At 43.5% G+C, this 16,346-nt stretch overlaps 1 protein-coding gene across 1 annotated transcript; it reads left to right on the forward strand.

Moving 5' to 3' along the window:
* The first annotated feature begins 1,744 nt into the window (after positions 1-1,744).
* On the forward strand, positions 1,745-7,216 carry NDUFS5 (NADH:ubiquinone oxidoreductase subunit S5). The gene is made up of 3 exons (XM_060784096.2): positions 1,745-1,862; positions 4,311-4,528; positions 6,895-7,216. Exons 2-3 carry the CDS (start codon positions 4,313-4,315, stop codon positions 6,997-6,999), a joined length of 321 nt encoding a protein of 106 aa, XP_060640079.2. The 5' UTR covers positions 1,745-1,862; positions 4,311-4,312; the 3' UTR covers positions 7,000-7,216.
* The last annotated feature ends 9,130 nt before the right edge of the window (positions 7,217-16,346 follow it).

The following is a 16,346-nucleotide window of genomic DNA, read 5'->3' on the forward strand; positions in this document are numbered from 1 at the left end:
CAACAAAGCCCTGAAATTACCATCATTATGTAAAGGTTCTTCATAGGTAATAGGTCCTGAATCTTTGCTCCCTCTTAAAGCCAGTTCTTTTCAGCCTCGAAGGACAATAATTTTCACAACTGCTAGAAGTTGTTCTGATGGTACCCTGTGTTTTGATGTCTACTGAAGACTTCTATTGCATTTTTCCATCGCACAAATGGTTTTGCATGCAATGTACCAGGCTTCTGATGACCACATTTACCCCCAACTTCTCCAAACACCACACTATACTTACAGAGTGCACCTTGTACATGAAATGAGTAGGCTTGCCGGGAACCCCTGGTGGTGCAGTGGGTTAAACCACTGAGCTGCTGAACTTGCTAACTGAAAGGTTGCAGGTTGGAATCCAGAGAGTGGCGTGAGCTCCTGCTGTTAGCCCCAGCTTCTGCCAACCTAGCAGATATGCAAATAGGAATAGATTAATAGGTACCGCTCCAGTGGGAAGGTAGCAGCGCTCCATGCAGTCATGCTGGCCACATGACCTAGGAGGTGTCTACGGACAACGCCAGCTCGTTGGCTTAGAAATGGAGGTGAGCACCAACCCCCAGAGTTGGACACGACTGGACAATGTCAGGGCAAAACCTTTACTCCTTTACCTAGCCAGGGAAATCCGCTGAACCAATTGGGTTGAAATCTTAGGTGCCTCTTCTTATCCACAGGAAATACATATCCTAGCCATGGAATTTTGCACTAATTGAACTTTCACTTAGTCATCAGAAAGAGACTTGTTCATAGAAAGTCCAATGACACAGGATTGTTACATCATTGGACAATCCAATGACACAGCTTCTTCTCTTTGCTCCTGTTCCATTGTTTCCTTGGCAGGGCTTGGATTAGAAATGAACCAGTGGTTGACACCTCAATTTCCAAGGCTTCTTCAGTTTTTGGGGTTGGTTTAAACCCCTAAACCGCCCCCTTGGCTACGGGCTTGATAAACAGAATAGGTCTATATAAATATATATAAGTACACTAGCTGTCCCCTGCCATGTGTTGCTGTGGCCCACATGGGGGTTCTGTGTGGGAGGTTTGGCCCGATTCTATCATTGGTGGGGTTCAGAATGCTCTGTGATTGTAAGTGAACTATAAATCCCAGCAACTACAACTCCCAAATGTCTATTCCATTTTCCCCAAACTCCACCAGTGTTCCCATTTGGGCATATTGAGTTTTCGTGTTGAGTTTGGTCCAGATCCATCATTGTTTGAGTTCTCAGTGATCTCTGGATGTAGGTGAACTACAACTCCAAAACCAAAGGACACTGCCCACCAAACCCTTCCCAGTATTTTCTGTTGATCATGGGAGTTCTGTGTGCCAAGTTTGGTTCAATTCCATCATTGGTGGGGTTCAGAATGCTCTTTGATTGTAGGTGAACTATAAATCCCAGCAACTACAACTCCCAAATGACAAAATCAATTTTTTTGAGTGAAGGACATACATTGGGATGTTAGGTGTCTTGAGTCCAAATTTGGTGTCAATTTGTCCAGTGGTTTTTGAGTTCTGTTAATCCCACAAACCATCATTACATTTTTATTTATATAGAAGATAGAAGATATGGGATAGGAGGAAAAACATTGTTCAAAATAAACCTGGAAGGCCCGCTTCGAGATGAGGAGAGGAGGTAGTCTATACCTTCCTATCTCTATCTCGGAAGTTGCGACGGAGGAACGCAGGGGTACCTTCCAGCAGAAGGACCATAGAGACGGGAAGTGGGAAGGCAGGAGCGTCCGGGAAGGAAGGAAGTGCGAGTGACGCTTGACGGCAGTGGCCCTGTCGGAAAAGCCCAGCAAGGACAGCTGAGGGAGGCAGAGGAAGCGCGCTGTCGCAGGCAAGGACTGCAGGGAGGGGGGTTTCAGCCATTTCTCCCTTCTTTGGAGGGCAGCTATCAAATGTTCTCCTTCCTAAAAGGGAGAAGGAGGGGAAATGGCCTTTTATTCCCTTTTCATGGGACAACATTCACCCCATTGGTGTCTTGTTGCCTCCTGCCCTTCTCCCACAACTATCTTAATCCATCCTCTTCCTTCCCGTTGAGTTCAGGGAATGTAAAGCAGGCAGGGGCAAGTTTTGGGCCTCCAGGTGTTTTGGACTTCAACTCCCACCATTCCTAACAGCCTCAGGCCCCTTCCTTTTCCCCCTCAGCCGCCTAAGCGGCTGAGGGGGCTGAGGGGGAAAAGGAAAGGGCCTGAGGCTGTTAGGAATGGTGGGAGTTGAAGTCCAAAACACCTGGAGGCCCAAAACTTGCCCATGCCTGATGTAAAGCCTTCCCAGGTTGCCTGGAAAAAAATTGTTGTTTCTTAAAAACTGGGATGAAACCATTGATAGATGGGTTTTAGAGTACAGCCAATTGCAGCTGTTGTTGTTGTTGTATTTATGCCCTGCTTTTCTCTCTTGCTCAAGACCCAAAGTGACTCGTAACTTGAAACTCAATGGAGAGTACATCCTACAAAATGGAAATATTAAAATAGTATTAAACCTTAAACTATTACATTATTTACTGCAGAAGAGAAGGCTGAGACGAGACATAATGGGCATGTATAAATATATGAGGGGAAGTCATAGGGAGGAAGGAGCAAGCTTGTTTTCTGCTTCCCTGGAGACTAGGACACCGAACAATGGCTTCAAACTACAGGAAAGGAGATTCCACCTGAACATGAGGCAGAACTTCCTGACTGTGGGAGCTGTTCAGCAGTGGAACTCTCTGCCTTAGAGTGTGGTGGAGACTCTTCCTTTTGAGGCTTTTAAGCAGAGGCTGGATGGCCATCTGTCGGGGGTTGTTTAGAATGTAATTTTCCTGCTTCTTGGCAGGGGGTTGAATTGAATCATAGAATCAAAGAGTTGGAAGAGACCTCATGAGCCATCCAGTCCAACCCCCTGCCAAGAAGCAGGAATATTGCATTCAAATCACCCCTGTGCCGGCAGGACTGAAGACCGACAGGTTCGCAGGTTCGAATCCGGGGAGAGGCGGATGAGCTTCTTCTATCAGCTCCAGCTCCTCATGCGGGGACATAAGAGAAGCCTCCCACAAGGATGATAAAAACATCAAAATCATTCGGGCGTCCCCTGGGCAACGTCCTTGCAGACGGCCAATTCTCTCACACCAGAAACAACTTCTGACACGACAAAAAAAAAAAAAAAACCCTGACAGATGGCCATCCAGCCTCTATTTAAAAGAGGCCTATGAGGTATCTTCTACCTCTATGATTCTACTTGTTTGTTGTTTATTCATTCAGTCGCTTCTGACTCTTTGTGACCTCACTACTAATATTAGCATATTAACCTTTGTCCTATGCTTTTTTAATATATGTATTTTATAATCCTCTCTAAGGAACTAAAAAATGTTGTGCCCTGCATCAAACTGTGAAGACAGGCAGTAACGAAACATGTTGTTGATGTTGTTGCTCTACTTTTCTTTCTTGATCAAAACCAAAGTTGCTCCCATTGCAACCTTAAAAACAATTGAGTTTAAAAAATCACCACTTTGAGTCCCGCTCTGGGAGAAAAGTGGGCTAGAAATAAATAAATAATAATAATAATTACATTGCAGACATGTTAAAATAGAATTATTACATCTTATTATTTACATTTTGTTAAGTTTGGTGTTTGAATCTTTGTTCTGTGCTTTTTAATATATATAGAGAGAGAGATGGAGAGGTGTCCTATCTATGTAATTTAACTATATTGTGCCCAACCTCAAGCTGTGAAAAGAGACGGTTAACAAATCCTATTATTATTACTACTACTACTACTACTACTATTATACAAATGAGTTAAAATCACATTAAAAAAGTAAAAAAGTGTTAATTTAATCTGAACGTTATATAGCACCCTGGCTCATTTTCCGGAAAATGGCTTTAAAAGCCTACTTTTTGAAGGTTTGTAACGAACTTGGAACATCTCAGATTTCCAGGCTTCCTTCACATCTGTATTCCTACCCTCAATGTAAAAAAACAGCTTTTTTGTGTCACAGAGTGCATCTGTACTGTAGAATTAACAGAGTTTGACAGCACTTTGACTGTGTGGTTCAATGCTGTGGAATCCTGGGAGTTGTTGTTTGGTGAGACAGCAGCCCTCTTGGGTAGAGAAGGCTAAAGACCCTGTAATACTGCATCTCCCATGTTGAACTACATTGATCCTACAGTGTAGATGCCCCCTTAGGTACCTTCCTCCCACATTTCCATCCTCTCTCCTCTGATCCAGAGGTTTCCTTATGGACATATTGCTGTCAGATGCCTTGGCCTGCTTTCGCTTAACCTTTCTGACTCTTCTCTGCATTCAGCCATGCCAATCTTCGACCTTCAGGACAAGCTGGGCATCGACCTTGACCGGTGGTTCCTGAACCAGAGCGGCAAGCAGCCCTACCAGAGGCCCAGCGTGTGCCATGCCTTTGAGAAGGAATGGCTGGAGTGCTCTGAGGGCATCGGACAGACGCGGGCCAAGAAAGAATGTCGCTTGGAGATGGAGGACCTGAATGAGTGCATCAATATGCGCAAAATGGTAAGGGAGGACAGCCAGGGGCCCAATTCTCTCTGTCCTTATTTCTTCCCAAGAATATAAATGTAATTATATTATTTGTACTGATGTACTTGGAGACTGCCTGTACCAAGTTGCAGACATCCAACTTACATCCAACTCCTAGTTAAGAATGGGGCTGAGACAACAAGAAGTGAGAGAAATCTGCCACTTGGAAGGGAAATCCACCCCTAAGAGTTATCTTGGGGAAAAGGGGTCTCTACTGAAGTTTTAGCACCAATCCTTGTTTCCACAAGAAACCAGATTTTTCATAATCCAATTATCACAGAGACAGAAAGTGAAGTGGAATCTTCTGAACAGAGGCACAGACAGCAAAGGAAACACCACAGGGGTGTTTACCCTTCCCTATGTGTATTTACCAAAGCGCTATACACATACACACACCTTACACATATACTTGGATGGAGTTATACTTTAAAAATGAACCTGTTCTGGCTTACATACACATTCAACTTAAGAACAAAGCTACATAACCTGTCTTGTTCATAACTTGGGGACTGCCTGTATATGACTTACATCACTATTTACGGTATACTTTTAAACTTAACTTTCTCCACTTTGCCCCCGAAAAACACCAATCAGAATAATGAAGTCAAAGTAGACCTCCCACCTTAAAGACTTAATGATGAAAATATTATTGTCATCCCGTTAATTTCTTATTTCAGACAACTTCCTCAATCTACTTTGCTATATCAACATTTTATTTACTTCAAAACCATTACCAATTTTTACGTTTTCTTTATAAATGATACAAATGGTTCCCGTTCTTTTAAAAAGTTGTCAGTTGGCTGTCCTTTATTAAACAAGAGAACCTGTCAGTTTCTGCCAGCGCAGAACATAGAGATTTCTAGAGAGAAATCACATCTGTAAATGTAGTGACAGTAGGTTCTAGTAAAACCAGAATTGCAAATTCAGTATTTTTTTACTCCACAAGAAAATGGAGGCTGGGGAGCACCTTGCCTCCAGAATTACTATGAAGCCTGTCAACTGGCTAGGTTACTAGAATTAGATATTGGAGAGTCCAAAAGATGGGTTAGGATAGAGAAATTAACACATGAATGGGAATATGGATCTTGCATTATGGGGAAAATTGGGGGAAAAGACCTAAAAAACATAAAAGGAGACCCTTTGTTATCAACAATGACCTGTTGGGGGAAATGGCAAAACAAACTTCCCCTAAATAAAATAGACATGCTCCCAATAGGTTCCATAGATAACAGAAAACCCCAGCCGTATTGCAATATGCTAAAGAAACTGGAACAGAACGGAATAACAAAGATTGGGGACTTACTGAAACCAGACAGAACTGTAATTCAATGGGAGGAAATAAAAGATAAATGCTGGCTCGGAAATTGGTTACAATGGGGTGGGCTGTCTAAAAAGTTAACAGAATTGAAGACTAAGGAAACCTCAGAAACAAATCTTGACAAATTAATAAAATGGGAAGTTGAGAAAGAGAAAGGAATCATGGGATTTATATATAAAATAATCACAGAAATACAATATAACACAAAATCTACCCTAATAGAAGTCTGGAAGGAGGAATTAAGTTGCAGTGAGAGAGAAATAGACAATTGGATGAATTCAATCAATAAAACATCTAAAGATTAAAGAAATGCAATGGAAAATACTGACAAAATGGTACAGAACTCCCGTGCAATTGGCACATATTACGAAAACGTACCCAAAATTATGTTGGCACAACTGCAGAAAAATAGGAACATACACCCACATGTGGTGGGAATGTGAAAAAATCCAAAAGTTCCATTAAATAATCAGAAAGGAAATGGAGGAGCTATTAGGGATAAATATAGAATGGAACAAGACTCAATTTTTCACCCAGATATTGCAAAGTAAAGGGGAATATAAAGAAAGTGAGGAAATAATAAAACACATGATAGAGGCAATCAAAGCTTCAGTGGCCCTGAGCTGGAAGGACCACAAGAAATGGGATATAAAAACTTGGTATAAATATCTAGACAGTTACCTTCTCCAAGATTATATTAGCAAAAGGAAAAGTTACTATACGATGGGTCAAAGCAGAAGGATATGGGAAGCGAAATGGAAGGGTCTCATTTACAGAATAAAGGGGAAAGATAAATATACGGTGTTAAATAAGACTATTCTCATGATTGAACAATTGTAATAAACACAATTGGGGAAAATACTGGAATTTTGAATGTTAATTTCAAAGATTGTATGCTTCTATGTGTTATACAATACAAAACTTTAAAAAATCTGTAAATGTAGCGGGCAAATGTTTCTCTGGGGATGGGTTTCATCTTGGAAGTGGCATCATCACAGTCCTCTTGTTCCCTTTCTTCTGGCAGATCAAGCGCCTGGTAGCCATCACAGAACAGAGGAAGAAGCTGATGAAGGAAGGGAAGTACACCCCGCCTGACTACCACAGCGGCAAGCCAGAGACCGAGCCTTGAAAGCCTGCTGTTGGTTTCAGGGGTAGCAGAAGTCATAAGCGCTGCCCAATCTCTTTTGGACTCCTCTGTGGGGGTTTTAATAGAAGGCATCTTTTGCTGTATCGGGCTAGAGCCTTTGACCATTACCCTGCAGCTTCAAAGCAATGGCTGCTTGTGGGTCAAGTTCAGTTCTCGGCTGTCGCCTTGGCTTGAATAAATATCTTAATTTGGGTCTCAAGTGATGCTGGTTGAGGTTATTAATCCTTCATGAATCCAACTGGAGAGCAGAATTTGCAAACAGAAAGGAGATCCCTTAAACCTTTAGGTACTGGTGGACTCCCAACATACCTCACCATTAGCTCTGCTCGCGAAGGGTCTGCTGGGACTCACAGTTGATGGACATCTAGAGTAGCAGTTTTCAGCTGCTGTGGTGTGGCACATATATATGCCACAAAAGGATTATGGGTTTGCAACAACAATGGGCCACCAGTGAATTTTGAAATGCTGCACAAAATCAAAACTGCTCTTGAGAACCACAGGTTTCCCCCTCCCAATCAGATTTACTCACTTTATGTTCTTAAGACTCCAACATCCATCAGCCACAACCAACAAGAACAGTAGTCATGGATGATAGGATTTGGAGTCCGCTAATAACCAGGGGGAGCATCGAACCTAGAAGCTGAAAAGGACTGGCCCCTTAATTTGCTCCTGCTGTTTGTTACTTGTATATCTTGCCTGTTTCCCATGGACTTTGAGATTGGTACTTGTATCTCCCATCTTGTTTTTATCTCCAATGGCAGTTCCGCCATTGGTCTCAGTTCAGAGTTGAACCTAAGTCTCCCTAGCCCTCCTACTGATGCTCCCAAACCACTTGGATGTACTGCCCCTCTATATTACCTTTTCTTCCTCCTATTCACGTCACTGTGTCACCTTCTACTCCTGGAAAAGGTCTCCTGTCTTGCGCCAATCATTCTCTTTCATACTCCTATCTTTGGTAAAGCTAGGGCAGAGAGGCACGTGAGTGGCATTAAATGGCAGCAAGTCTGGGAGTGGGGCAGAACCAGAGAAGCATGACCTTTGGAGTTTTGGTCTTGGGACTCTTCCACAGTGTGCCCCTTCTGTTTAGTTTCAGGGATATTTTTGGATGGAGTACAAGGGACTTGAGTTCTTTTTTCTTTATTTCGATGTTGCAAGAGATGAACACAGCAACTTCTTTGACTATGTTCACAATTGGATTACAATGATCCCACTCACCTGGAGCAAGCAGGAGGGAAATCACACTAGACCCAGGGTTTGCATCAGAGCAAAATGCCATTTTGGGAGAGGAGGAAAACCAATTTAAGGGGGTGCATGTGGGGTGAGTGTGCTTATTAACAAAAGACCCTCCTCATAAATATACAGCTGAGTAACTTATTAGCAGCAGTGTGACCCAGCACCAGTAGCCCAAAGTAATAAAAAGAAGAAAAACACAGAGACTGGTGTTATATCTTCCATAGGAGACTTTTCTTTATAGCAAAATAATATGGTTGCACTATTTACAAAAACAAGATTTCCATAACACAAACAAAGTTCGTCATACTTCCTTCTTTGCTTCAATGCTGGGCTTCTTTCTCATTCAGCTAAACAGGTTCACTCTCACAGAGCCTCTTCTCACACCAAAGTTACACAGGAGTTTCACACTGAAGCTTCACACACGATGACCTTCAACCTGGGGCTTCTCTCACCGAATCTTCTCACACTGATGCCTACCTCTCACTGAGACTTTCTCACACTGAGGGCTCTCTCAGACTGATGCCTCCTATATATTGAGGCGAACTAACACTGAGGCCTTCTCATACTGAGGCCTACTAGCACACTGAGGCCCCTCTCCCACAGAGACCTCTCACAGACTGGGGGCTACTATACTACAGGTACACCTGCTTATACCGCAACTTTTGCTGAGTCATTGCATCCGTTTAACCCATTCAGTCCTTGACTCACATTTTTGTAATTTAAAAAACTTAATTAATATTTAATATTTCTGACAGAACAGCTCTGTGTTTCCAACAAGGCCATAGAAACGAAGTATATTTGATGTGCCCAGAATGCTCAGTTGGCCTGGCTGGTGAAGGAGCACCCCACAAATGCCAAATCTTGTTACATGTTCCTCCAGATCTGAATTAATGTTCACGTGAAGGGCACCTTCCCACAAAGCTTGGCTGTTCTGCTATGATGGTATCCACGTTGATGGAATGTTTTGAAGGGAATCGAAGGACAATTCGTGCCCAACTCTCCCATCCCTGAGGGAGGATGAGAGGAGAAAAGAGGTCAGGCAGAACCCAAGCAAAAGCAGAGCAAAAACCATGCCTTTCTGGCACATTTCATCTCTCGTAGTCCTAGCATATACGATGCATGGCTGATTTCTCTTCATCAGAATGGAATTTCTGAGCAAAAAGAACACCCCCCCCCCCCAAAAAAAGAAAGTAGGGCTAGAGCTTTCTGTTTTCATAAAGGAAATAGAATATTGCAGGAAGAAAATAATTGTGGAAATAAACATTATGTTGTTATGTGATGCGCATGGAAGAGTTGTTTTAACTAGGGCGCATGGTGCCCTTTGCTTTGAAATGCAGTATTTTAAAAGATGCAAATCAGAAGCAGAGAGAAGAACGAAGGCAAGGTTTTTGGACAAGTAGAGAGGTAAGAGGGAGCGGGGCCTTGTTTTGGCAAGCAGATGCCATCAACAATCTCCCTGCAATGCTCTCTCTTTTTCTTTCATCCTGGCCATAATAACGCTCCTTTCCTCCAGTGCTTGTGGAGTCAGCAAGAAATCCTCACTTGGCGGGTTAATTTCCCTGCTGTTGCTGCCGGCAAAGGAAAGCAAAGGGCTAATTATGGCAGGCTGCCTTTCGCAGCTGCAAATAAGCAAAATGGGAGCAGGAGGAGCACAGCGCTTGGGAAACGGAAGAGCTTTCAATGGCCAAATGGTTTTCCCAACTGAGCTCCTTTCTCCTGTTCAGTGTCATCCTCAGCCTTGAAACCTGCATGCAGTCCAGAATCCTGGAGTTGGAAGAGACCCCAAGGGCCATCCGGTCCTTCCCCCTTCGGCTAGGCAGTACGAGACAATCAAAGCCCTCCTGACATATGGCCAGCCAACCCCTATTTAGAAACCTTCAGAGAAGGAGACTCCACTGGATTCTAAACCAGTGCATTCCATTGTTGAATGGCTCTTACCATCAGGAAATTCTCTGTAATCCAGTGGTTCTCATCCTGTGGGTCCCTAGATGTCTTGGCCTTCAACTCCCAGAAATCCTAACAGCTGGTAAACTGGCTGGGATTTCTGGGAGTTGTAGGGCAAAACACCTGGGGACCCACAGGTTGAGAACCACTGGAATCTCTTTCTCTGCCATTTGAATCCATTGTGTCTCTTGAGCAGCCGAAAGCAAGTTTTGTTCTGTCCTCAATGGGACACCCAAATATTTAAACATGGCTCCCGTGTCAATTTCAACTTGCTGTTCATAGAATCTAGAGTTGGAAGGGACCCCAAGGGCCATCCAGCCCAACCCCTGCCAGGCAGGAAAAACACAACCAAAAGCATCCCAATATATGGCCATCCAGGCTTCATTTAAAAGCTTCCAAGGAAGGAGCTTCCACCACACTCCGAGACAGAGAGTTCCAGTGTTGAACAGCTTTTCAAATGGCAAGGAAGTTCTTTATTGTGTTCATTTGGACTATCCTGTCATTTGAACTCATGGCTCCATTGAAGCCTAGTCTCCAGGGAATCAGAAAACAAGCCTCTCTCTTCGTTATGACATCCTTTCAGGTATTTAAACATGGTGATCATGTCTCCTCCTAACCTTCTCTTCTGAAGTTAAACAGATCCAGCTCTTTAAGCATCTCCTCAGACAAATTCATGGTCTCCACACCTTTGATTTTTCTAGTTGCCCTCTTCCTCTGAACACCATTCAAGAAGAGAACCACCCACTGGGTAAAGCGTGGATCTTGGCCTTCCCTGCTATTTTCTGTTTTATGATGGTGGGCTCCTATATATTACCAGTTGCAAAAAATCCGTCCTGAGTTTAATTGGAGCTTTAAAGGAATTGACCCTCAGTTGCCGGAGTTCAGCACCTTGGCTAGCACCATCAATACCTTAAGCTGTCAGTAAGGAGCGTTCATCACCATAGCAGGTTGGAGAAGAACTGGTACCAAGAACCCATGGATTTTTGGGTTCAGTGTGCAGGTGACACAAGAAGGAGAAATAATTGGATTCCGTAGAATCTGAGTTGCAAGGGACCTCAAAGCCATTTAGTCCAACCCCCTTCAGTCATGCAAGCTCTCCCAAAAGATGCCCATCCAACTTCTATTCCTCAAAGAAGATCAACCCACCATGAATAGTTCTAATAGTCAAAGTGTTCTCCTATTACAGTGTTTCTCAACCTTCCTAATGCCGCGACCCCTTAATACAGGTACTCATGTTGTGGTGACCCCCCAAACATAAAATTATTTTTGTTGCTGCTGCTATGAATCATAATGTAAATATCTAATATGCAGGATGTATTTTCATTCACTGGACCAAATTTGGCACAAATACCCGATACACCCAAATTTGAATAATGGTGTTTATTGATTTTGTCATTTGGGAGTTGTAGTTGCTGGGATTTATAGTTCACGTACAATCAAAGAGCATTCTAAACTCCAGCAATGATGGAACTGGGCCAAACTTCCCATGCAGAACCCTCATGTCTTGAAAGGACTCCCTCCAGCCTTGCACGCTCTTCCTCGCCCACATATGCACACCACTCTGCCATGTGCTGAGCACGCCTGCTCTCCCCTCCCCTCTTGGAGTTTCAGAAACGGCCCTCCCTTTGGCTGAGAGGCTGGCCTATCACACTGGAGGAGGGCTTTTGATGAAAGAATTCGCAGTCTGTTTCCAAAAAGGAAGAGAAGAGCCCTCGGAGAGATCGTCAGCCTTCTCTGACAAAAGGATTCCTAAGACCATCAGAAATGTATGTTTTCTGATGGTCTTTGGCAGCCCCTCTGAAACCCCACTCGCAACCCCAGGGGTCCCGGTCCCCAGGTTGAGAAACACTGTCCTATTTTTAATTCAGTGTACATATGGTGCCAAAAGATTTGGCAGGAATTGTGAATGTGGGCCATGTGTCAATTTTACAGTGGACTACACAGTGAGGTTAACTGAAATCAATACTTCCATTTGGAATTTGAGCAAAATGTACACTTCTCCATCTTGCTGTTGTGAAAAACTAGTGACAGCAAGCAGACCTGTAATTTAGGTGTGACAATGAAGGTGGATCATCTCTTTGCAGCTTCTAGGAAATTGCTCTCCTCCATCCAATGCTGCCTATTCTCTCCTCTTCGTTTTGGTCCCAGACGGATTCATTACCGCAAGGCAGATGGGTCCTGCAGGAAGCAAGCTGTTTGTTTCCCTCGCCCTTGATGCGGTTTGGTCGGTGGGAGACCTAGTGGCTCCATCTGCCTTGTTTTGGGCCCAGAATACCACACAGAAATTACGTTTAAGTCAACAGGGAGGATTTTTTGAATCTCTAGAAAGATAGATGGCGTATGGGTGCATCTACACTGTAGAATGAATGCTGTTTGGCCCCATTTTAACTGTCAAGGCTCTATCTGTCTGTCTATCTATCTATCTATCTATCTATCTATCTATCTATCTATTTGCTACATTTGTATACCACCCCTCTCAGTCCACAGGTGACTCGAGGCGGTTCACAAAGCAACAATTCAATGCCATCAACGTCATAAAAACATTTAAACACTTAAAAGCAAATCAATTTGTCTCCTACATAAAACATAATCCGATCTCATAATCCAATTGTTCCATAATCATATGTCTGTTACACTACCTTTTCAAACGCCTGCTCGAACAGCCAGGTTTGACTTTTTTCAGAAGGTCAACAGGGAGGGAGCCGATCTTATGTCTCTAGGTAGGGTGTTCCATAGCCGAGGGGCCACCACTGAGAAGGCCCTGTCTCTTGTCCCCACCAAACGTATTTGTGACGCAGACAGAGTCGAGAGCAAGGCTTCCCCAGACGATCTTAATGTCCTACATGCTATGGAATTGTGGGGTTTGTAGTTTATTGGGATGCCAGCATTCTGTGGCAAGGAAGGCTGAAGACCTTGCAATAATACTACTACTATATTCCAAAGCACTGAACAGTTGAAGTGGTGTCAAATTGCATTAATTCTTCAGTGTAGTTGCACCCACAACTATCCATTTTGGAAAATTCAAAACTTTCCCCAATGCACCCAATCCTATTTTGCTGCAAGTTGGCTGTTTATTTACAAAATCATGAATTCTTCATAGGGTTGATGATGGCTTTGCCAGTTCTTTGCATTATTGCACTAAGTAACAAAATTTGGAAAATGTTCTTTTCCTGGTTAAAATGTTCTTTTCCTGTTTGATTGTGTGGTACTTCCTCTGAAAGTACAGTGTTCCCTCACTTATCGCGGGTGTTACGTTCCAGGACCACCTGCGAAAAGTGAAAATCCGTGAAGTAGGGATGCTATATATATTTACAATCTCACATCAGCAAGTAGTGTCTCAAGCGGCTGCTCGGGGTGTTCCTATTGGCTAAGGGCGGTGCTCGGCCTTCCTGGCTTCTCGATTGTCATTGGCCATGCAGATGACGCCGGAAAAGGTGGGCCTGCGTCCTACTTTCCTGTTGGCTATTCTCTATTTTGGGGCAAAACCCACGATAAATATTTTACATTGCCATTTATTGAAAAACCGCAAAATAGCGAGTCCGCAAAAACCGTGAAGTAGCGAGAGAACACTGTAGTAGTTCTACTCCAGAAATTTCATTTTTGTGACTGCCACAAACTGTGTTGAATTGGTTGAGACTCAATGAGATATTAGTTGAAAATTGATAGGTAAATATGCTGTAAGATGTCCCTCCCACAAAAACAAATACAGTGCAGTGAAAACCTAACAATATCCAAATATACAAACATTAAAATGGAATTAAATATGAACAGTATTAAAATAAACCAATTAAAACCTTTCCATACCTATAAGGACTACAGCACCTGGTATTCATTTGTCAGTCTCCCATCCAAGGTTCAACCAGGACTGAACCTGTATACGATCTGCTACATTTAAGGTATATAGGCCCATATACAAACCCTCCTAGACCACCCCTTTCTATGTGTAAATCCCACCAAACCCCCCTTTCTTGCCTTTATCGCTGCTAGCAGAGGAACAGAGGATTAGAAAAATGCAGAAGCAGAAAGGAGTTTATGGGGAGGGAGGGAGAAGGAGTCGGAGGAATGGGAGCTGCAGAAAAACAGACTTCAAAGAGTCCTGTCTGAAGGAGGAAAACAGGCCATCAGTTGGTGCGTGATATAAATAAGCATTGACCCAAATCGGCTCAGCGGTTTGGGTGGAAACCTCCATCTAAGTCTGCCAATGGGTAGAGCTCAGAATCAGTAAGGGATGGTGATGATGATGATGATGATGATGGAGGAGGAGGAGGAGGAAGAAAAGGGAAAACAAAATAATGTTCCTGTACATTTCACCACATTACCTGATCTGCTTTAGGTTGAGCCTTTGCAAATTTTAGTCCACTTACAGAGTTGGAAGGGATCCCAAGGACCATCTAGTCCAACCCACAACTAAAGCACTCCTGACAAATGTCCATCCAACTTCTTTTTAAAGTCCTCCCAAGGTTTTCTGCTTCCCTGGAGACTAGGACACGGAACAATGGCTTCAAACTACAAGAGAGGAGATTCCATCTGAACACGAGGAAGAACTTCCTGACTGTGAGAGCCATTCAGCAGTGGAACTCTCTGCCCCGGAGTGTGGTGGAGGCTCCTTCTTTGGAAGCTTTTAAACAGAGGCTGGATGTCCATCTGTCAGGGGTGATTTGAATGCAATATTCCTGCTTCTTGGCAGGGGGTTGGATTGGATGGTCCATGAGTTCTCTTCCAACTCTTTGATTCTATAATTCTAAGGTGAGTCCACAAGCTTCCAAAGCCATCTTATGCTAAATGCGTAAGGGACCCACAAAGGCCATCCAGTCTAACCCTATTCTGCCATGCAGGAATACATGACTAAAGCATTCATGACAGAGGGCCATCTAACCTCTTTTAAAGTTCTTCCAAGGAGAATCCACAAGCTTCCAAGGCAATCTTATGCTAAATGTGAAGGGACCCTCAAAGGCCATCCAGTCCAACCCTATTCTGCCATGCAGGGTAAAGGTAAAGGTTTTCCCCTGACATTAAGTCCAGTTGTGTGCGACTTTGGGGGTTGGTGCTCATCTTTCCTAAGCTGAAGACCCGGCATTGTCCGTAGACACTTCCAAGGTCATGTGGCCAGCATGGCTGCATGGAGCACCATTACCTTCCCGCCGGAGCGGTACCTATTGATCTACTCACATTTGCATGTTTTCAAACTGCTAGGTTGGCAGAAGCTGGGGCTAACAGAGGGAGCTCATGCCGCTCTCCGGATTCAAACCTGTGACCTTTCGATCAGCAAGTTCAACAGCTCAGTGCCACTGGGGCTCCCGCCATGCAGGGATACATGACTAAAGTACTCCTGGCAGATGCCCATCCAACCTCTTTTTAAAGTCCTCCCAAGGAAAGTCCATCAACCTCCAAGGCGATTTTATGCTAGATTTATTTATTTATTTATTTACATTATTTCTATCCCGCCCATTTCAGCCTGAAGGTGACTCAGGGTGGTATACACAGTCAGCACAATTCGATGCCGAAACAAAATACATACATTGATGTGGAAGGGATCCCCAAAGGCCATCCAGTCCAACCCTATTCTGCTATGCAGGGATACATGACTAAAGCACTCCCGACAAAGGGTCATTCCACCTCTGTTTAAAGACCTCCAAAAGGAAGCAATAGTTTCCATGCTTGAAACAGCTCTAACCATCTTATATATTACATTCATAGTTACAATAATGTTGTCGAATAAGCTGCTTCTCATGGAAGTAAAGGAGCAACCTGGTATCTGGAAAAGCAGAGGGTTCAATGTGAGATCAAAAAGGAAATGTGCCTCAGGTCATGAACAGAGTGCATTTTCTTGGCCAATGACTAGTAATTTCAGTTTAGCTCCGAAAGTGAGTGCAAAGTGGGGTTTCCAGAGCAAAGAGTGTCCTGGCTGGAGATTGCTGATGACCGGACATTTCGCCTTTATGCTAAATCATTCACCCCAAAGGGCCTGGCATCCGTTATGAGCCAGCAGTTTAAAATACAGTGGGAAATGGAGCTGTTTCCAAGGGCTGACATTGTGGAGATAATTGTTAGTTTGCAAAGAAGGAGGAGGAGGAGGAAAAGTAAGGAAAGAGCTGCATTTAAAAGAGAGAGGCGTAAAAGCGACTTAACAAAAACTGAAAATGCAAGAAGCC

Source organism: Anolis sagrei, chromosome X (genome assembly GCF_037176765.1).
Source record: "Anolis sagrei isolate rAnoSag1 chromosome X, rAnoSag1.mat, whole genome shotgun sequence".
Classification (NCBI taxonomy): Eukaryota; Metazoa; Chordata; class Lepidosauria; order Squamata; family Dactyloidae; genus Anolis; species Anolis sagrei.

Bases quoted from the DNA above. Each gene is read 5' to 3' on its own strand.
- NDUFS5 (XM_060784096.2), top strand. From the start codon at position 4,313: ATGCCAATCTTCGACCTTCAGGACAAGCTGGGCATCGACCTTGACCGG. The intron at 4,529-6,894 runs GTAAGGGAGGAC...TTCTTCTGGCAG, and splicing joins GCATCAATATGCGCAAAATG to ATCAAGCGCCTGGTAGCCAT.